Source organism: Brassica oleracea, chromosome C1 (assembly GCF_000695525.1).
Source record: "Brassica oleracea var. oleracea cultivar TO1000 chromosome C1, BOL, whole genome shotgun sequence".
Taxonomy (NCBI): domain Eukaryota; kingdom Viridiplantae; phylum Streptophyta; class Magnoliopsida; order Brassicales; family Brassicaceae; genus Brassica; species Brassica oleracea.
In genome coordinates, this window is record NC_027748.1 from 29,635,703 (window position 1) to 29,653,046 (window position 17,344).

Sequence of the window (17,344 nt, forward strand, 5' to 3'; positions counted from 1 at the left end):
GGTTTTTCCTCAGCATTGTTGCCCCTGAAACGATCAGAACGGGAGCTCCTGTATCTGAAACCTCCGTCCTCACCTCTTTGATTGGTTCGGTAAGATTGATACCTATTACCCCTCTTCTCGGGGACCTTAACCCATCTTGATTCAGGCTCCTCATACATCTTCCCCTTTCCTTTTCCAGTGTGATCCCTATTATCTCTCCCCTGACCCTGCTGATCCATTGCACCATTGATCACCACACCCTTGTAGCTCCGAGCACGGTCGTCCTGTCTGCTTATCGGAAGTTCCCTGACGTCTTTCTTTTTCTGGAGACTCCTTGTGATCAAAGGACACTCGTCAAGACCATGAGATAAAGAGAAACAGTGGTCACAGAAACCGAAAAGTTTCTCATACTTCAAAGATATGAAGGCCTCATCTCCTTCATGGAACTCTCCCCCGACAAAATCCACTGTTGTGTCAAAAATCAACTCCTTTCCCACATCGATGACCACCTTGATCCTGCCATAATCAAGATCAACTTCCTCTGTTTCTCCAAGAGCGTCACCGATGCTTTGAAAGGACGATGCATCCCAAAACTCCAGAGGAACGCCCAAAACCTTAATCCAGAACGGTATGGCTGATGGAAAGTTTTGTGGCATCTTTGGCTGCCAACGAGCCAGCGCAGTCATCCAATAATCAAAGTGAAAAGGTTGCGGCTTGAGGACTGTCTCGATATCCTCCTCCTCAACAAAATCAAACTGAAGCCTCCCAAAACCAAGATCCGTTCCAGCAACACGCTCCTCCACCTTCCATATTTTGGGCAACATCACTATAAGAGCTTTCACATCTTGTGCACCAGGGTTCAAACACCTCCCAATGAGAGTCTTATCATACTGTTTGATAAGATCCTTGTTATCAAAATGAGGAACCGAAATCTTCAACCTTTTGCGAGTATTCTCCCCGCTCCCCAAAACACCAGATTTCCCAATAAATTGACTCTGAGACATTTCCAAACGAAGACCAAAATCACCAGAATCACCAAAATTAAGAGAGAGCGTGAAGAAGAGAAATGTAGAATGAAAGATTGAAACCTCGAGGACACCCTTCCTTTTATAGCAAAACTGCAACTCCTCATTCCCAAGCCACAGAATTAAACCTATTAAACTCAAAATTATCTGGTTGATTTGGCAAATCTCTTCCCGTAGGGCACGTAGCCTCGGAAAATAGGGAAATCTTGATCAACTCCCACAATCCCTCTAAAAACTTCCAAACTCGGGAAATCCAAGATCTAAAGATATCTCCCAAAAGAACCAAAACCCTCTTCCCGTTTGAAATCCAATCAAGGAGATCCTTCCACCGAGATATTGTGGCTCTTATTCCCCATAAATAGCTCCAAAACCGAAATTCCGAATGATTTGACCCTTTCCCAAAACCCCGTTTTCCAGATTCTATAGGATCTTCTCTTCGTATGAAGAGATCTCCACCTCGATTCCCCGGATCCCAATTACGCCCAACCATTGAAACCTAGAAAATAATCGCCGTCGCCATCGCCAAAAAGAAAGATATTAGATATATATAAAGAAGAGTTTTTCCTCTCCTGGCGAAGCCACCTCAGCATTCAGGTCACAATTCAAAGATTCTTGTGCTGACACGTGTCGGCTGCTTGAAAATCATTAACTCATCGATGAATGGGCTCATTTTGCTACGCGGGTTTTTGAAGTTTTCGGGCATACTCAATTAAAAAATCGTTTGCTTTTCTGTTTTGTTAATGGGCTTGCCCGAATATAAAATTATAGATACTGATAGTAACTTATTTCTGGGCCCAAATCCATACAAAAGAGAGGTCCATATCGGCATTATCTTCTTTCGACCTCACAATTTTAGGGTTCATCAGTTCTAGGGGGGGGGGGAACTGCAGAGATAGAGGATTTCAAGGTGGATTTCACGCAAGTTTGTTTCTTGAGGCAGAGATGGCCGTGGCAGTTGGAGCAAATATTCATGGTGGTGGGGCAGTCGAGGAAGCCGCAGATGATAGAACACGGACGGTGGCCTTCCGGCGTCTGACGTTGATGCTCTTCCGCCATAGATCTTGAGAGAAAGTTCGATGCTTTAAATCAAAATCAAGAAAAGACAATTGATTTAAAGAGATAACGAGTTTGCAGAATCTAAAAAAACATGACACGAACCAGAATCTGGTCACCAAGAGAAACACACATAAAAACAAACAGAATATCGGTAATAAAAGCAAAGAAAAATTTCCTCCCCTTTCTCAGCAATGAAACGGAGAAGAAAATAAAAGAATAAGATGGAAAGTTATAAAAAAGCGAGAAGTCAGAGATGAGATCAGAAATCAGGAACGGAGGAGAGATAATTTGTTTACCGGTTCTTGAGATAAGAAGAAGAGGACTTAGACACAGGCCTTAAAATGTCTACAAGCATTCAGTAGTTTAAATGGACTTTAAAAATATCTTTCGTGGAGGATATTTAAGAAATCAGAGTTAAAGAAAAGAAAATAGTAAAGGAGGTGAGCCCACCACGTAAGCATCGCCTTTGATTCCAAAACATCATGTAATCCAAACATTTAAAATTTCAAGAATTCGTTCTTTTTTTTTTACGGACATTAACCGCCCAAAACATGGAAACACTTTTTACATAAAAAAATGAAGTCCACACCCACAACATTAAAACACGGATAGTTAAGTCAATATAACGATTAATAATGTAGAGAAACCCCAATAAAAGATACTTATTTGTTTCAAGTTTTTCAATTTCAAAATTAATACCCTTCAGCACAAGTAGCCTGCGTACCTTAGCTTTTAAAAGCTTAAACATGCAAGCCTCATCAGATATACCTTATTAAATAGGTATTATAACTACTAGATGAGCTTATAAATCTATGGAAGACCCTACATACCGGAGAGCTGAGAAAATTTAAAGATATGGTGTCTATAATCTTATGTTCGGGCAACACGCGCTTTCACCTCTCTGGGTGCTCATATTTTTCTTTGACAAATCCATACAAAAAATACAAATAGCAGTTTTCCTCTTACACATTTTTGTAAGCTCAGTAGAAATGGAGTATTTTTGTTGTTGGTATTTAATGAGTTTATTTTGTTGATGAGTAGATATGTGTATAATGTTCTTAAAGTTTTTCCAGAATCCAAATTAGATTTTTTTCCTGTTTATCGTGGAATCTTTAATTGCACTTTGCGCCAAAATCATAAAGGTTGGGTTTCAAATGACTGACCCGTTCACCGAAAAGTGTGGTAGGATCATCTTATCTACCATAGTAACTTGGTCAGGATAGTCAAAAAAGAAAACAATCAAATTTTTCTGGACAGACTTGAATCTTGCATGAGAACAAAGTTTGTTTCTTTTTTCTCACTCATATTCTTATGATGCAGTCTGTTCATGCTTGGAGAAAAAAAAATTTACGTGCTAAGGTGGGTTCAGTTCCATAATCCAAAGTTGTAGAAGAAGAGCGGTATATGATTCTATACGTACAGTGGTCCAGTGGGACGATTCAGAGTGAAAAATGCATTCAAAAACGCTAAAATTGATGTATTGCGCAGAAATAAATAGAACTTCACATGACTTACGTTTTCCTGATCTTGGTGTCTACGTCGATGATGTTAATTGGTTCTGTGTTGAATTTCAACAGTAATTCTGAATAATTTTATTTTACTTATTATTATAACAGACAAAACCAGTATTGAAAAATGTGAAATCATTACATAATCAATTTTTTCTTATTAGTTAGATTAACATATAATTATAAATACGTATAGTTAAAACAAATGGTGAACATATATTAAAATCACTTTCAATTAAGAATGATCTAAACATTATTTTAGTTTTATTTATCTTTTGCTTCTTCCTTCTAACTTCTTCGAATGAATTATTTGATATGAAATGGTACGTTAAAAGGTAAAAAATCTGCTATAAAAGTATATTATTTTATTAACTTATGGAATACTAATTAAAACAGTATTTTAAAATAGCAAGAGAAAAAATCATAACAACTAATTTTTTTATTAAACAAAGTTCAACAAAATCAATAATAAGTTACAAAAACATACCCAGTAAAACACTAAAATTTAATTATATTAAAATACAGATATAATATGATCTGAAATAAATATTTTCTAAAACATAGTTTCCTGTTTAGAAAATATAAATAATTATTTATATTATTATTTAAACTATATATATAGTATTTAAAAATTGAGATTTAATTATTTTATCAAATTCTGTTATATTTTAACTGATTTAGCTTGGTGGTAGACTAATTATTATCATGAAATAGTTTGTGTAAATGTTTTCTAAAACTTGAATCTTCATGAAATAAATATAGTATTATTTATTTAAACTTTATATTTTTTTATTATGTCAAATTGAAGTAAAAATAATAAGAGTATATATGTAATTACATTTTCTGAATTATTTTTGCTAATTTTTATAATATTCTAGAAAACAGAGAATAATGAATATTTCTATCATTTTAGTTAAAACTAAAAATATTTATTAAAGCTAACAGTATATATTTATTATTAATTGATTTCTAATATCGTTTTCAATCTATAATGATTTTTAAATACTTCCTAAAATTAATATATATTTATATAAAATAGTTTTTATTTTAACTTCCCGCTCGTAGGGCGGGTCAGCCCTAGTTGCTTATAAACAATTTCATTTTACTGATTTCATTTACTTTTAAACCAAACACAACAGGTTTTCAAAAATATAATTAAATATTTCTCATTTCTGTGTAACAATTTATTTTAGATGAGTTTATAAATAATTATATGTAAAACAAACATTCCTTTTTAATATTATCTTCTATAAATAAGCTTATAGAAAATTATATATATATATATATATATATAGTTTATTTATTTATCTATTTTATAATATTATTTCAGTATGTAGTTATAGATGTTATTTTTTTGTATCCTATTAACATATATGGCCAGTAAAATTATGTATAATATTTTCAAAAAGTAATTAATATTTTTATTTAAATAATTTCAATGAATTCATGGACAATGAAAAATATTAAACATTTTTTTGTTCTGGCATATTCTCTTTGTTCCATAAAGATATATTTTTTAATAATTCACACATATCAAAAAACACATTAAATCAATATAATAAATGTGATATATAAAATAATATATATTTAGTTTGTGTATTTATATTTTTTAATAATTTAGTTGGAGTCTGTTATACTTGTTATTTTGCATCATAGTAAAATATATGATCAATAAAAAGCATGTATTATATATTCAAAAAGTAATTAATTTTTTATATAAATTAGTTTAATAAATTTATGCATATACTTTCATATTTGATAATTCATATTTAACTGTATATAATTATAAATTTTATTTATAATTACTTAATATCAATGAAATAACATATTTTTTTTACATATACATTTAAGCATTTTTATATTTTTGAAATTTTAAATGAACATTTTGTTGATACAATAACATATATAAAACCTGACAAATGTCAGTTCTATAGTTGAACCAAATGGTAAGAAAAAAAACAAAAAATTAAATAAAGTTACAAAAAATAAGAACAAAATAAGAATACTCTTTATAATTTTAGTATGATGATTTTTCATATAATTTTAAAATTCACTATATTTATTAAAATGATGATATTTATTATTATTTTTGTCAACATGATATTTATAGCTTATATATAATAAGTTTTATTTTTATTTAGATATTTATTTTTCATGAAAAAATCAAATATTTAATTAAATACAATGCATGATCTGAATTTGTTCTGCTTGATCTTCATTTCTGTTTGATCTGTTTTTTTTATCTGCGTTATTCATTCGAAGCCGTAGAGTTTGATCGTAGAGCAGGAGAGAATCAGGAGAAATGCAGAACAAATAAAAATGCAGGAAAGATTGCAATTAGTCTCAATTCATCAATTAAAAGTAGAACGAAAACAGAATTAATAAAATAAAAAAGTACTGCATGCACTTAATTAATGAGTTACTTTTTCGTCCAGCAGGTAAGAGGAGCAGCAGGAGGGAGTGGGCGATACCCAGGTGACCAACGGGTTTGTAGCTTTTTCTTTTTTTTCTTTTCCTTTTTAGTCTATTATCTATAAGTGATATACTAATTTATTTCTTTTGATTAAAATAAGTTAAATCTATATTCGGTAATACTAAGTAAAAAATTCACTTGTTCTCTAAAAATATATTATAACATATGCATGTATTTTCATATTTTATTTAATTAATTTTATATTTTAATAAAAGCAGTATTTTTATATTATGTTTAATTAAATATTTTATATTTTTAATTGATTCATATATCTACATTAACTAAAAACAATTCAAAAAATTAAAATACGCCTTTAGTTAGTTTTTCAGCATGTTTTTAGTGAGGTTCTCAATGAATTGTAAAAAAAAAAATTAATTTAGAGTTTATATTTAATAATACTTAGTAAATCGGATAATTTGGAAAATTTTTAATATTTTGGATAAAAACTCAAAATATTTGAGTAATTTGGTTCTTTTGGATAATTTAGGTAATTTAAAATACATTAAATTAAAAAAAATATTCGTTTGTTTCGATTTTTTTATAGTTCGGTGTATAAGCAGTATGTTTAGAATATTTGATATTTCTAATACTAAATATAATTAATATTTTTAGATATAAATTGTATTTTGAATATTCGGGTACCATTTGGTTTTCGGTTCGGTTTCGTTTTTTGGCTAAAAATATATAGGAACCATTTGGTTATTTTTGAACTTTGGTTTCGAGTTCGGTTTTTTTGGTTTGATTCCGGTTCGGTTTTCTATTCTCGGTTTTTATGCCCATGCTTAATTAATTATATAGTTGAACCAAATAGTAAAAAAGAACTGAAAGTCAAATAAAAATACAAAAAATAAGAGCAAAACAAGAATACTCTTTATAATTTTTGTAATTGTGATAAATTTTCATATAATTTACAATTTTACTATATTTATTAGAATGATGATATTTATTGTTATTTTTGTCAATATTATATTTATCTTGTATTTTGTTGAGATATTTAATTTTTATTAAAAAATTTAACATGCATTTAATTATGATAATTTATTAAATTAATTTGATCTGCATTTGTTCTGCTTGATCTGCATGATTTGCATATGTTCTGCTTGATCTACGTTTTTTGATCTACGTTACCCATTTGAAGTAAGAATAAATTGATGAAATGATAGGGATGTCATTTCATCAAAAAAAAAAAAAGATAGGGATGTCACATTTAGAACATTGGGATTATTAGCAGTTGTTATTATCAGTAGCAAACATTCAAATTATTTTTTTTACGTCATTCAAATAAATATAAAACTAGTGGTGTAAAAATTTACAATAATTCACTAGAAGTTTATATGCATCAAACTATTTATATAATTTCAAAATAGAAATCGTCTATAAATAAAATAACTTATAAATACAAAAGAACAGCAAAATGGTAATCAATTTGGAAAATACAATTTCATAAACGGGTTCGTTATATTTTAATAAATTTAAATTAATAGAAAGTTTACGCTAAAATGATTTCAGTTTACCTATTTTAAGCACAATCTATGTTATTAAAAGAGAAGTACAAAAATAAAATATCTTTCAATTTTTCAACTTATTTACAATGGCATGTCATTGAAATTATTAATTAACTTACTTTTTATGATTCTTTGTTTTTTCCTGTTTAATTAATATATTCCTAAAATCAAATTCTAACTAAAAAATCATGGCAAAAATAATTAAATAAACAAAGATTTTAGTATTATTTTTTTGTTTTTCCTATTTTATTATATATATGTGTGTTTGGAAATAATTAATAAACCTAGATTTAAATCTTTAATTAACAATATTGTTCTAAAAGCTATATAATTTCATTTTTATTATTTATTAGTAATAAATAATTAAAATAAAAGTCACATACAAAGAATCATTTCTATAATATATAAATTAATATATAAATATATTATGTCACGTATACTTTCATATAAATAATAGTCCAGCGTATGGCACCATATATTTTAAATAGTATATACAACAATTTTATTATACATCATCATAAACTTTTGATCCATAAAGAATAAAAATACATTTGTGCAGATATATAAGTCATATTCTAAAAATATGGATGATATAATTGATGGTTTACAAGATAAAATAAAATTATTCAATATAAACTATAAAATTATTGTGTTCGAAAATGTGATGTTAAACAATTATTTAACGGATAAATTTAAAAATATATATCAGTACTTATATAAATAAATATTTGTTTATAAAAAGTAAAAACAAACATAAGCTCTAGTATTTATTATATCCAAACAAAATTTTCCAAACAAAATATTAAAATTGCAAACAGGAACCGCGGACAATGATCTAGTATATGGTTAGTGTCTTATAACACTGTAGATTTTTAATTTATGTTACATATGTATATTGTATTTTCTTGGTAATAGTAACAGTTTGTTTTCAAATGTTAAGTAAAAATAAAAATAAAAATAAATAACAGCTAGCTTTGTTTGAGGTAAAATTGTTGGGTTTAAAATATAGAATAGGTTCATTTTTTTTTTTATAACATCTTATCTTTATTATTATCAAAAGAGGATTAAGAGAGTACAAGAATCCAAACATACAACCAATACATTTTTAAGTAAAACATGATAATAGAAAAGTAATAACACGATGCTTCCTAACTCTTGTGCAGGATAGACTGATTCGCTAACTTTATCTTTTTTTGTTCTCGCATTTGCAAGTTATTTGGAAGATATCAAGATCCTGCAAAGAAGTTTCCACAGCTCAGAGCTCATCCATATACAAAGGACGCTAAACACAAGGGCGGATAGCCTAGCACGCAGTGCAAGAAAGCAACCTTCGTTTGAAGTCCACATGGATGCGGAGCTACCAGTTTGGTTCACAGAGTCTATATGAGTCTGTTTGTTTGCTGACAAAAAAAAAAATCTATTTTTGTTCTCGGTCTTATATGATCTTGTGTTCGACTATCATTTATTGTGATCCAAAGCCTTTTATCACTTAACAGATTAGTGGGTGCGATCCATCTGTTACATCGCTGCCCATTCCATACACTCCCGCTCCAGGAGATAACATGATTTGTTGTAAACAAAGTCTCTATCCATATCATAAATAATCCCTCAAACTGACAATGATAAGCACTTAACTCCATCGTCCCCCACTCCATGTCTTCACATAAACATGCCGTATTTCCTCTTGTTGTCAAATAGAGATTAAACACCTCCCTCTGAATTAATGGAGTCACCATCGTCCATGTCAGAATGTCAAAATAACATGACGTACACACTCTTCTCCATGGCCATGGTGGTTTAAGATTCCTTTTTTTGTTCCACAGAACTAGTAATCCTTCCAAAGAATTTTCTGGATGGAAAAAACCACCATGTCTAACAAGCCATGGAAATACACGGACAATACAAAACCACCATGGTTTGATTGTTGGGAGATTGCACTCAACAATAATGGAGATAATAGACTCACCTATGAGGGAGAAAAAGGACTCGTCAAAGCTCTGATCCAAACCTCCTAACTGCCCAACGAACCAGTGGAGAAACAGAAAACTGTTTGCCCATGACGAAGACATTACGCGACGGCACCAGGAAGAGGAGAGATGGTGTGACGATAGATCACGTCGCTTGATTAAACTAAGCAACGACAATGAATTTATTTGAACTAAAAGCTTAAGAAACATAAAAACAATAATATAACAAGAGTACGAACCGACGCCGGAGCCGACGCCGGCCGGGGATTCTTGTAGAGAAACTGTTGTTTGTTTTAGTTGAATTTTTATAACGTATTATAATAGTCAATTGTTAGAAGTTAATTAAGCAATTGTTGAATGTAAAATATATTTTATTTATGTATTTGATTATTTAATTATTATTTAATGTGTTTTTAAACAGAATATTATAGGACGATGTTTGATATTATTAGTCAGAGATCAATTTAGTAATGTTTGTTTCTCATTTTATTGCACTCAACGATGACTAAATATCCTAATCATTCAACCTAAACCACCAAAATTAAGCTACAACTAGCTTATGACGCTCGAGACATAACACAGCTATAAAGAAGCCAATTCAACAACTACACAAAGATCATAAACACAACAACTTCACAATCACCACCTCTCTATTTAAACACCATTGCCCACATCTCACATACTCATCAAACATAATTAAATCTGTTCAAAATCTTCTTCCAACACACCTGCAGCGCTCCATGATGATGATTAAGCAATCACCATTCTTGCTTTTAACAGCAATCTTCTTGTTCACAGTTTTTGTTTTCGCAGAAGCACTTGATCCTGCACCTGAAGACCCCGTTTTCGAACTCTACATGCACGACATACTTGGAGGAGGCAGCCCCACAGCGAGGCCCATCACGGGTTTGCTCGGCAACATATACAACGGTCAAGTTCCTTTCGCAAAGCAGATTGGTTTCACTCCTCCAGAAAACGGTATAGCCATACCCAATGCAAACGGTGCACTCCCAACGGTTAACGGTATCAACGGTGTACCTCTCGGGACAGGCTTGTCTGGTACAGCTTACTCTGGTCAGAACCTGAACGGGATCCAGACTCAGCTAGGTCCTGATGGTCTGAGTCTCGGGTTTGGTACCATAACCGTGATCGATGACATACTCACATCTGGTCCTGACTTGGGTTCTCAGCCGCTTGGTAAGGCCCAAGGAGTTTATGTTGCAAGCTCTGGAGATGGAAGCACACAGATGATGGCTTTCACAGCTATGCTTGAAGGTGGAGAGTACAATGACAACCTCAACTTCTACGGAATTTACAGGATAGGAAGCGCCATGTCGCATCTGTCAGTGACTGGAGGAACAGGTAGGTTCAAGAATGCTTGTGGGTTTGCAGAGGTCAGGCCATTGATTCCATCTGGTCAACATTTTGTGGACGGAGCAGAGTCTTTGCTGAGGATCATTGTCCATCTTAAGTACTAAACAAAACAATAAAGGAGCCTTACATAAAGACTTTAAGAAAATTGTGCATGTCTGTATGTGTCTGAATGTTCTTGTTTTGTTGTTGTATGTAAATCACAGAAATCTCTGAAATTTATAATATAAGAATTCCTGTTTGGCTTTAATTTAATACTTTCTCTTCGTTCCATTAAAATAGAAGTTTAAAAAAAAATTGTTTCACGTAGATAAATTTATTGTGTTTTTAAAAAAAATTTATAAACTTCAAAAAAATTAATTAATTTTATTAAATTACTATTATTGAAAATATATAAGAAAATAAATTTATTATAGTAATTTAATATGTTTTTTTTAGTATGTCCAAAAATACTAAAAAAATATCTTTGTGAAAAGGAAGCTGTAAAACCCAAGATTTTATACAGTTTAAGACTTAACCAAACACTCAGTTGACTGAGTCCTTACATTTCCCAGCTTAGATGACAGACAACAAAAAGGCTGAGAGAGGTTGAGATGTTCTCCAATGAATCAACAAACTCAGACTCAAAAGATTACATGTGAAAGATACATAAAACGCTAAACACCATTGTTTTCGTAGCCAACTATATACTCTATTAAAGGTATGGCAAAGATGATCACTCAGATATGCATTGGTGCAATCTGAACCAATCATTTGACAATAACTCAACAATCAGTCTCTCGAGCCTCTCCGAACCAGAACCGGGCCTAAGAATTCCTGAGTCGCCCCAGACAGAACACAAGCTCCTGTTGTCTCCAGAATCTCCCAAACACCAGCCACCAGACACAACTTCACCATGTGCGCGTCCCAGAAGCTCATGATCTATGCGATCAAGGACAGCGTCGTCGAACGTTGACACTCTTGCAAATGCTGCTCCTGATTCAACCATTTCCGTGAACTCTTTGGGATCAAGCTGGTGGCGTCTTTCTTTGGAAGTGTCGTTAGACGCTTGGTAGAGTAAGTTGTTGTTGATGATGGTCTTTTTGAAGAGGTTGGAGTTGCAGAGGATAGTTGGGAAGTAGTTGGAGAGGGAAGCAGGTGTGTTGGACAAGTACATGAGTAGAGTCCGAGGGAAGTTGTCAGTGCCCAAGACACAGTGCTCAATGAAACTGCGGCTTAAGATGGAGAAAGACGGACCTGCCATAAAGAGATTATCGCAGTTGATTTAAATATCAAAGACTTAACGGTATCTCAGACTCCCTTTTTCAGCTATATCAATTCGTTCAACTAGTTGTAACTGCCCACACAAGTTTCTTGGTTCAAGCAATGACCTTTTACATGTCATCCAAAATTTGATTCACATTCATAATCATAAGTCTAAAGATCAGCGAGAACCATTTTAAGCGTTTCCTAGACGTTGGAAGTACTTCCCCCTTCTCTACTTAAGCAGCCAATAGTGTAGTCTCAGCGGTTAATTGTTACAAAAGTTTCCACCTAAAGTTATCAACGGTTTACACCATTTTCTTTCACAAATCTACGAACAGGATTATCAAATGTTTCTAGAAAAGAGAAGGGATATAGCTCCTATTTTCGAGATTCATCTATGACTCTGATCTTTCAGATAGTCTTTCAGCTAGTCATAATAGCCATCAAAGAGATTACATACTAAAAGATAATAGTAATGAGGACAATTGCAGCAATTCCTAGACTTAGGCTTCCCAAACCTCACTTATCTGCAGGACTACCAATAGAGACGTCCTGTAGTCACTTTTATTTTTACCAATCAACAATAGTCTCATCTACTCTTACCCATAACAAATAGTGAAATGTTGCGAACAAGCTGAGCCAGAGCAAAAAATTGCTAACCTTGTGAAAAAAAGGGAATTAGTTCCTACTGGACAGAACAACCAGCAAAAAAAAAACAATTGCAGGACATAATTGAAGTTTGAGTTTCAGTAAAACATGTCAATATTGTGGAATTCAACTTATTGTACCAACGGAGACAAATTTGGAAGGAACAACAAGAAATGAAGAAAACAGAGAGTAAGAGACTGTGGCTTGGCAAAGATGAGCCTACCTGAGAATAGCTTGAAAGCCTTAGGTAACTCTCGTTTCTGTGAAGCAAAGAACATATCTGTTTTCTCCACAAGATAGAGCCCTGGGTCCACAATCACTGGCTTCAACCTCCTCGATCTACCACAAACCATCACAAAATTCTCACTTTACACAGTATAGAAGCATATTTAAAAGCAAAAGTCTTACTCTTTCCAGCCAATGTAGCTAGTGTGGTTCACAAAGTTCAAGTCCTTAGGCAAATGCGACAAAATGTGAAGAAGCTCTGCACAAACAAACTCACAATAATCAAACACAACAAAACCAAAAGAGACTGACCAAAGATCTGACCATCTTGAGTAACGAGAGGGTACTCGTCCACACTGAGATCAACAAACCAATCCCACGCCCCCGACAATCTAAGCAGAATCGAAGCGCCGTGAAGCGTAGACGCCATCGGAGACGACCCCCTCCGGTACGCGAAGTCAGGCCTCCCCACAACATCAACGTTCCGTGCGGCTCGGAAGATAGGCACATCTCCCACCGTCAAGGCGAGCCGATTTCGCTCGGACTGCGTCGCCAAGCTGTCGAGATGGAGAAGGTACCGGTTCCTCGGGTGGTAAGCGGCGAAGAGGAGACGGAGGATCCGACGCGAGTCGCCGGAAGATCCGGAGATGAGGTAGGCGATGGAAGGGGGAGATGTGTCGGCGGCGATCTTGGAGGACGAGGGGAAGAGTCTCGGGTCGGGTCGGATGCCGTTGGATCCGGTGTAGGGAGGTGAGGAGTGGTAGGAGGATGAGAGAGAGAGGAGGAAGCAGAGTGAGAGGAAGGCTGTGGTGAGGATTATGTAAAGAGTGACTCTTGGTTGCTCCTTCGCAACTCCGTGTGCTCCGTTCTGCATTTTTTTTCCTCTCACGGCGGCGCGTTTGCCTGAATGTGTGGAGTAGAAGAAAGCTAACTAAAGCATGTAATGGTCACAGTAGCATCAGACACGATGGATAGTTTTTTTTATTTTATTTTGTTTTTACTTTTATTTATTACTAATTGTAGATTGTTTAATCCTCAAAGCAATGTTTATTGGTTAAAGGAAAGAAAATTGGACCGTATAACCATCACACAAATTTTAATTTATTATATATCTAAATACTCTAATACACTAATACATCGTGCATTTTTTTTTGTAATAATATTAATCTTCCCTCTTACGCAACCGGTAAAATCTGTAAACAAAAAAAAACTAAATTAATAATACTTACCTAACACACGTATATCGTGGTATTTGGAGAATCACGTATCTTGTAGAACATGAGTGGTTTCTTCTCCATTATTGATCCACTCTGTAACCATCAAGACCATTTCTGGAATAGCTTTGCCTAGGATATGCTCATTTGTAACGGCTCGCTTGGCTATTGACGGGAAGCTTCGCGTATCTGAAATCTATGGAGTCGTCGACAACGTAAACGCCGCCGCCGCCAGGTTCGTCAATGCTTCTTTCAATCGCCCTGATCTCTTCAGTTTACTAGGCGGTTACATGTACCATTCCCACAGATGTCGCCAGTTACGCTTATTTTTGTCGTTGTGAATGACCTAGAATTGATCGAAGAAGATGAACAGTTTTTATAACATTGTGTTCTATTCTATTATATTCGTATGTAATAGAAATGTAAAACAACATGTATTATGAATAATATATTCATGTTATGTAATAAGAAATAATCTGTTATTATACAATTTTATCATGTATTGTTCCATTTGACTATTGATAAAGAATGTATTATTTTGTTCACTAATATGTACTATACTATATACTTTGTTTCATTCTATTTGGGTATAGGGTTTAGTGATTAAGATTTAGGGTTTAGTATTTAGAAAGTGGGAGGTTCCATTTGATGATTAATAAAAAATGTTCTATTTTTCATTAATACGTACTATACTATGTATTTTATTTCATTCTATTTAAGTTTAGGGTTTATACTTGGATTTAGGATTTAGTTATTAGGATTTAGTATTTAGAAGGTGGAGGTTGAGGTTTGGGTTTAGTGATAGCACTTAAGGGTTTAATATTCAAAAGTTAGGTCCGGATATAGCATTTAGGAGTTGTGTGTTGGGTTACAGCCATATACTTTTCAAAAGTTAGGTCTGGGTTTAATTTAATATTACATAATACTATATACTATTTTCAGATTTTGATAATTGGGCTTATGGTTTATATTTGAGTTTACGGTTCAGTAATTAGAATTTAGGGTTTAATATCTGATGTAAGGGTGGCGTTTAAAGTTTAGGGTTTAGTATTTAGGAGGTGAGGTTTGGAGTAAAGTTTATTATTTACGAGATGTGAGTGGATTTGGAATCCTATTATATTTCAATGATATGATCTAGAAAAATCGGATGCATATTTATGTGGTAAACAAATGTGTGGTGTTGGTGGCATTACGTTGTGTGATAATTAATTGTGGAGTGTCAAGTTGTCCATGTCATCAATTTTCTCTCTCTGTTACTCGCAACTTGAACAATAAAAGGGTAGTACCGAATAAAATTTGACATAATTGTTATGAATTGAATTATGTAAAATCAATACTCTACACTTAATTTCTTTTCCAAACTTGGTCATTTGGAAAATTCTCTTTTAACAGATTCCTTTTTAGTCTCCACAATACGATTATAATTCGCCAGTGGAAAGAAAAAATGAACAAATTTATGTATCGGCACCCGTGGTTTTTGGTTTATATTGGACTATTTGTTTCACCATATGTCATTTTTAAGAATGTGATATTAGATTTCTAGCCAGTCCAGCCCTATAAAATATAAACTCAACCCTATTTTAGTCATAATCATGCTTCAGCTTTAATAATATATATGCACGAAGGGTTGGATCAGGATTAGCCCATTCTGTAATCTAATTTATTAAAACTCAAATACATAACCCTTATTTTATTTCAATATCTACCAACATGTGCCACTAGAACCCCTGTTCTAAAACTCGGCCGCCTAGCCGTCTAGGCGGCCGCCTATGCGTTACGCGTCACTTTTCCGCTCCGATTTATGCCAAATCGGTTTAAAAAATCGGATATCCGATTTTTTTCCGCCTAGACCGCCTAGCCGCCTAAATGACCGCCTAGCCGCCTAGGCGGCCGCCTAATCTATTTATTTATTTATTTTTTATTTTATTTTTTTATTTTTTTTTTTTTTTATTTTTAATAATATTTTTATTTATTTATTTGATCTAAAATTTTATAAATATCATTTATATTCATAATTTTGATGAAAATTACACTATATTAAGTTTATATATTCTATTTGTGTGTTTTATACAATCTTAAACAAGAAAATGTATTAATGTTATACACAATTAAAGATTTACATGTTTTATAACATAGTAAACCATCTAAAAATTCCGCCCCGCATAATTTCCGATTAATCCCCGATTTTCTCTTTAGGCGTTAGGTCCAACCCGACCGCTCGACTAGCGCCTAGTGCGTTCCCGAACAGGGACTAGAACTAACGATAAACTTAAGCTCTTAATCCATTAAGGTTGTTTTAGTCTTTTGCTTACATTAACCTAATATTTTCTTATTTGATTGATTTAACTTAACCTTCTTCCAGCTGACAAAAAAAACTTAACCTTTAAAATTTAAAATATGTACCGTTTAAAATATAAATTAAATGAAAATTAACTTTTCAAATGATTTTAACTTTTCACGGTTTACATGTGTTTGTGAATATTTCATTCTCATGCCACTGCTTTAATTTTGCCCCGGTATCTTAATTTCACGCCTTATTATATTTTAACTCATATTTTATAAGTTTTTTATCTTATAATTTTATTTTAGCGGGAGACGCTAAAATATTCAAAATACCAGGGCCGGGCTTGACATATGCAGGTCTAGAAGTAACTAGTATTTTGGCTCTGCAATAACTCTTGTTAAAAAATTAAATAGATCGTTGCAAACATACTACACGGTAGACTTCGAACTCGCCATCCTACCATCCAAACTATATCACCTGAACTAACTGATCTTTACAACAATTGAACCCCTCCCCCACCTTCCCCAGTGTAGCTCCTAAGCTAATGTTTGATGGGCTTGTATTCAAGTTCATCCTTGCATACTACACATATGAAAACTTTCAATTCTTATAGATATTTTCCCTATTTAAATAATGACAATAGTCATTTTTTAATTCAAATTATTTCTTTACCATTTAAAGTAATTAGAAAAAAAATTCATGTGATAACAATAAAAAATTTAAAGTATTTTTATTCTCAGGGAATAAAAAATTCACTGATTATGAAAAGGTTGCATATATAGCTTATTTAGTCATTTCTTGTGCCTATAGGTCACTGGATTTGAACCAAACTTGGAACATAACT

General features: G+C 32.8%; 3 protein-coding genes and 1 long non-coding RNA gene across 4 annotated transcripts in view; 1 reads left to right on the forward strand and 3 right to left on the reverse strand.

Moving 5' to 3' along the window:
- LOC106336961 overlaps nucleotides 1-983 on the reverse strand; it is a 3,387-nt gene extending 2,404 nt beyond the window's left edge. Inside the window, exon 1 of the mRNA XM_013775962.1 lies at nucleotides 110-983. Coding sequence (XP_013631416.1) covers nucleotides 110-983 — 874 coding nt within the window. The remainder of the gene's footprint in view (nucleotides 1-109) is intronic.
- Nucleotides 984-1,713: 730 nt separating this feature from the next.
- LOC106295803 lies at nucleotides 1,714-2,445 on the reverse strand. The gene is made up of 2 exons (XR_001261044.1): nucleotides 2,357-2,445; nucleotides 1,714-2,083 (listed from the first exon to the last, which is right to left on the reverse strand). It is a non-coding gene; the product is annotated as an uncharacterized LOC106295803 (long non-coding RNA).
- A 7,774-nt stretch (nucleotides 2,446-10,219) lies between these two features.
- On the forward strand, nucleotides 10,220-11,084 carry LOC106299164 (dirigent protein 16). The gene has a single exon (XM_013735298.1). It carries the CDS (start codon nucleotides 10,254-10,256, stop codon nucleotides 10,989-10,991), a length of 738 nt encoding a protein of 245 aa, XP_013590752.1. The 5' UTR covers nucleotides 10,220-10,253; the 3' UTR covers nucleotides 10,992-11,084.
- Nucleotides 11,085-11,365: 281 nt separating this feature from the next.
- Nucleotides 11,366-13,977, reverse strand: LOC106316631. Its single transcript, XM_013754514.1, has 4 exons — nucleotides 13,327-13,977; nucleotides 13,186-13,261; nucleotides 13,001-13,116; nucleotides 11,366-12,120 (listed from the first exon to the last, which is right to left on the reverse strand). The coding sequence occupies exons 1-4, from the start codon at nucleotides 13,874-13,876 to the stop codon at nucleotides 11,600-11,602; spliced, it is 1,263 nt and encodes a 420-aa protein (XP_013609968.1). The 5' UTR covers nucleotides 13,877-13,977; the 3' UTR covers nucleotides 11,366-11,599.
- Nucleotides 13,978-17,344: the final 3,367 nt, after the last annotated feature.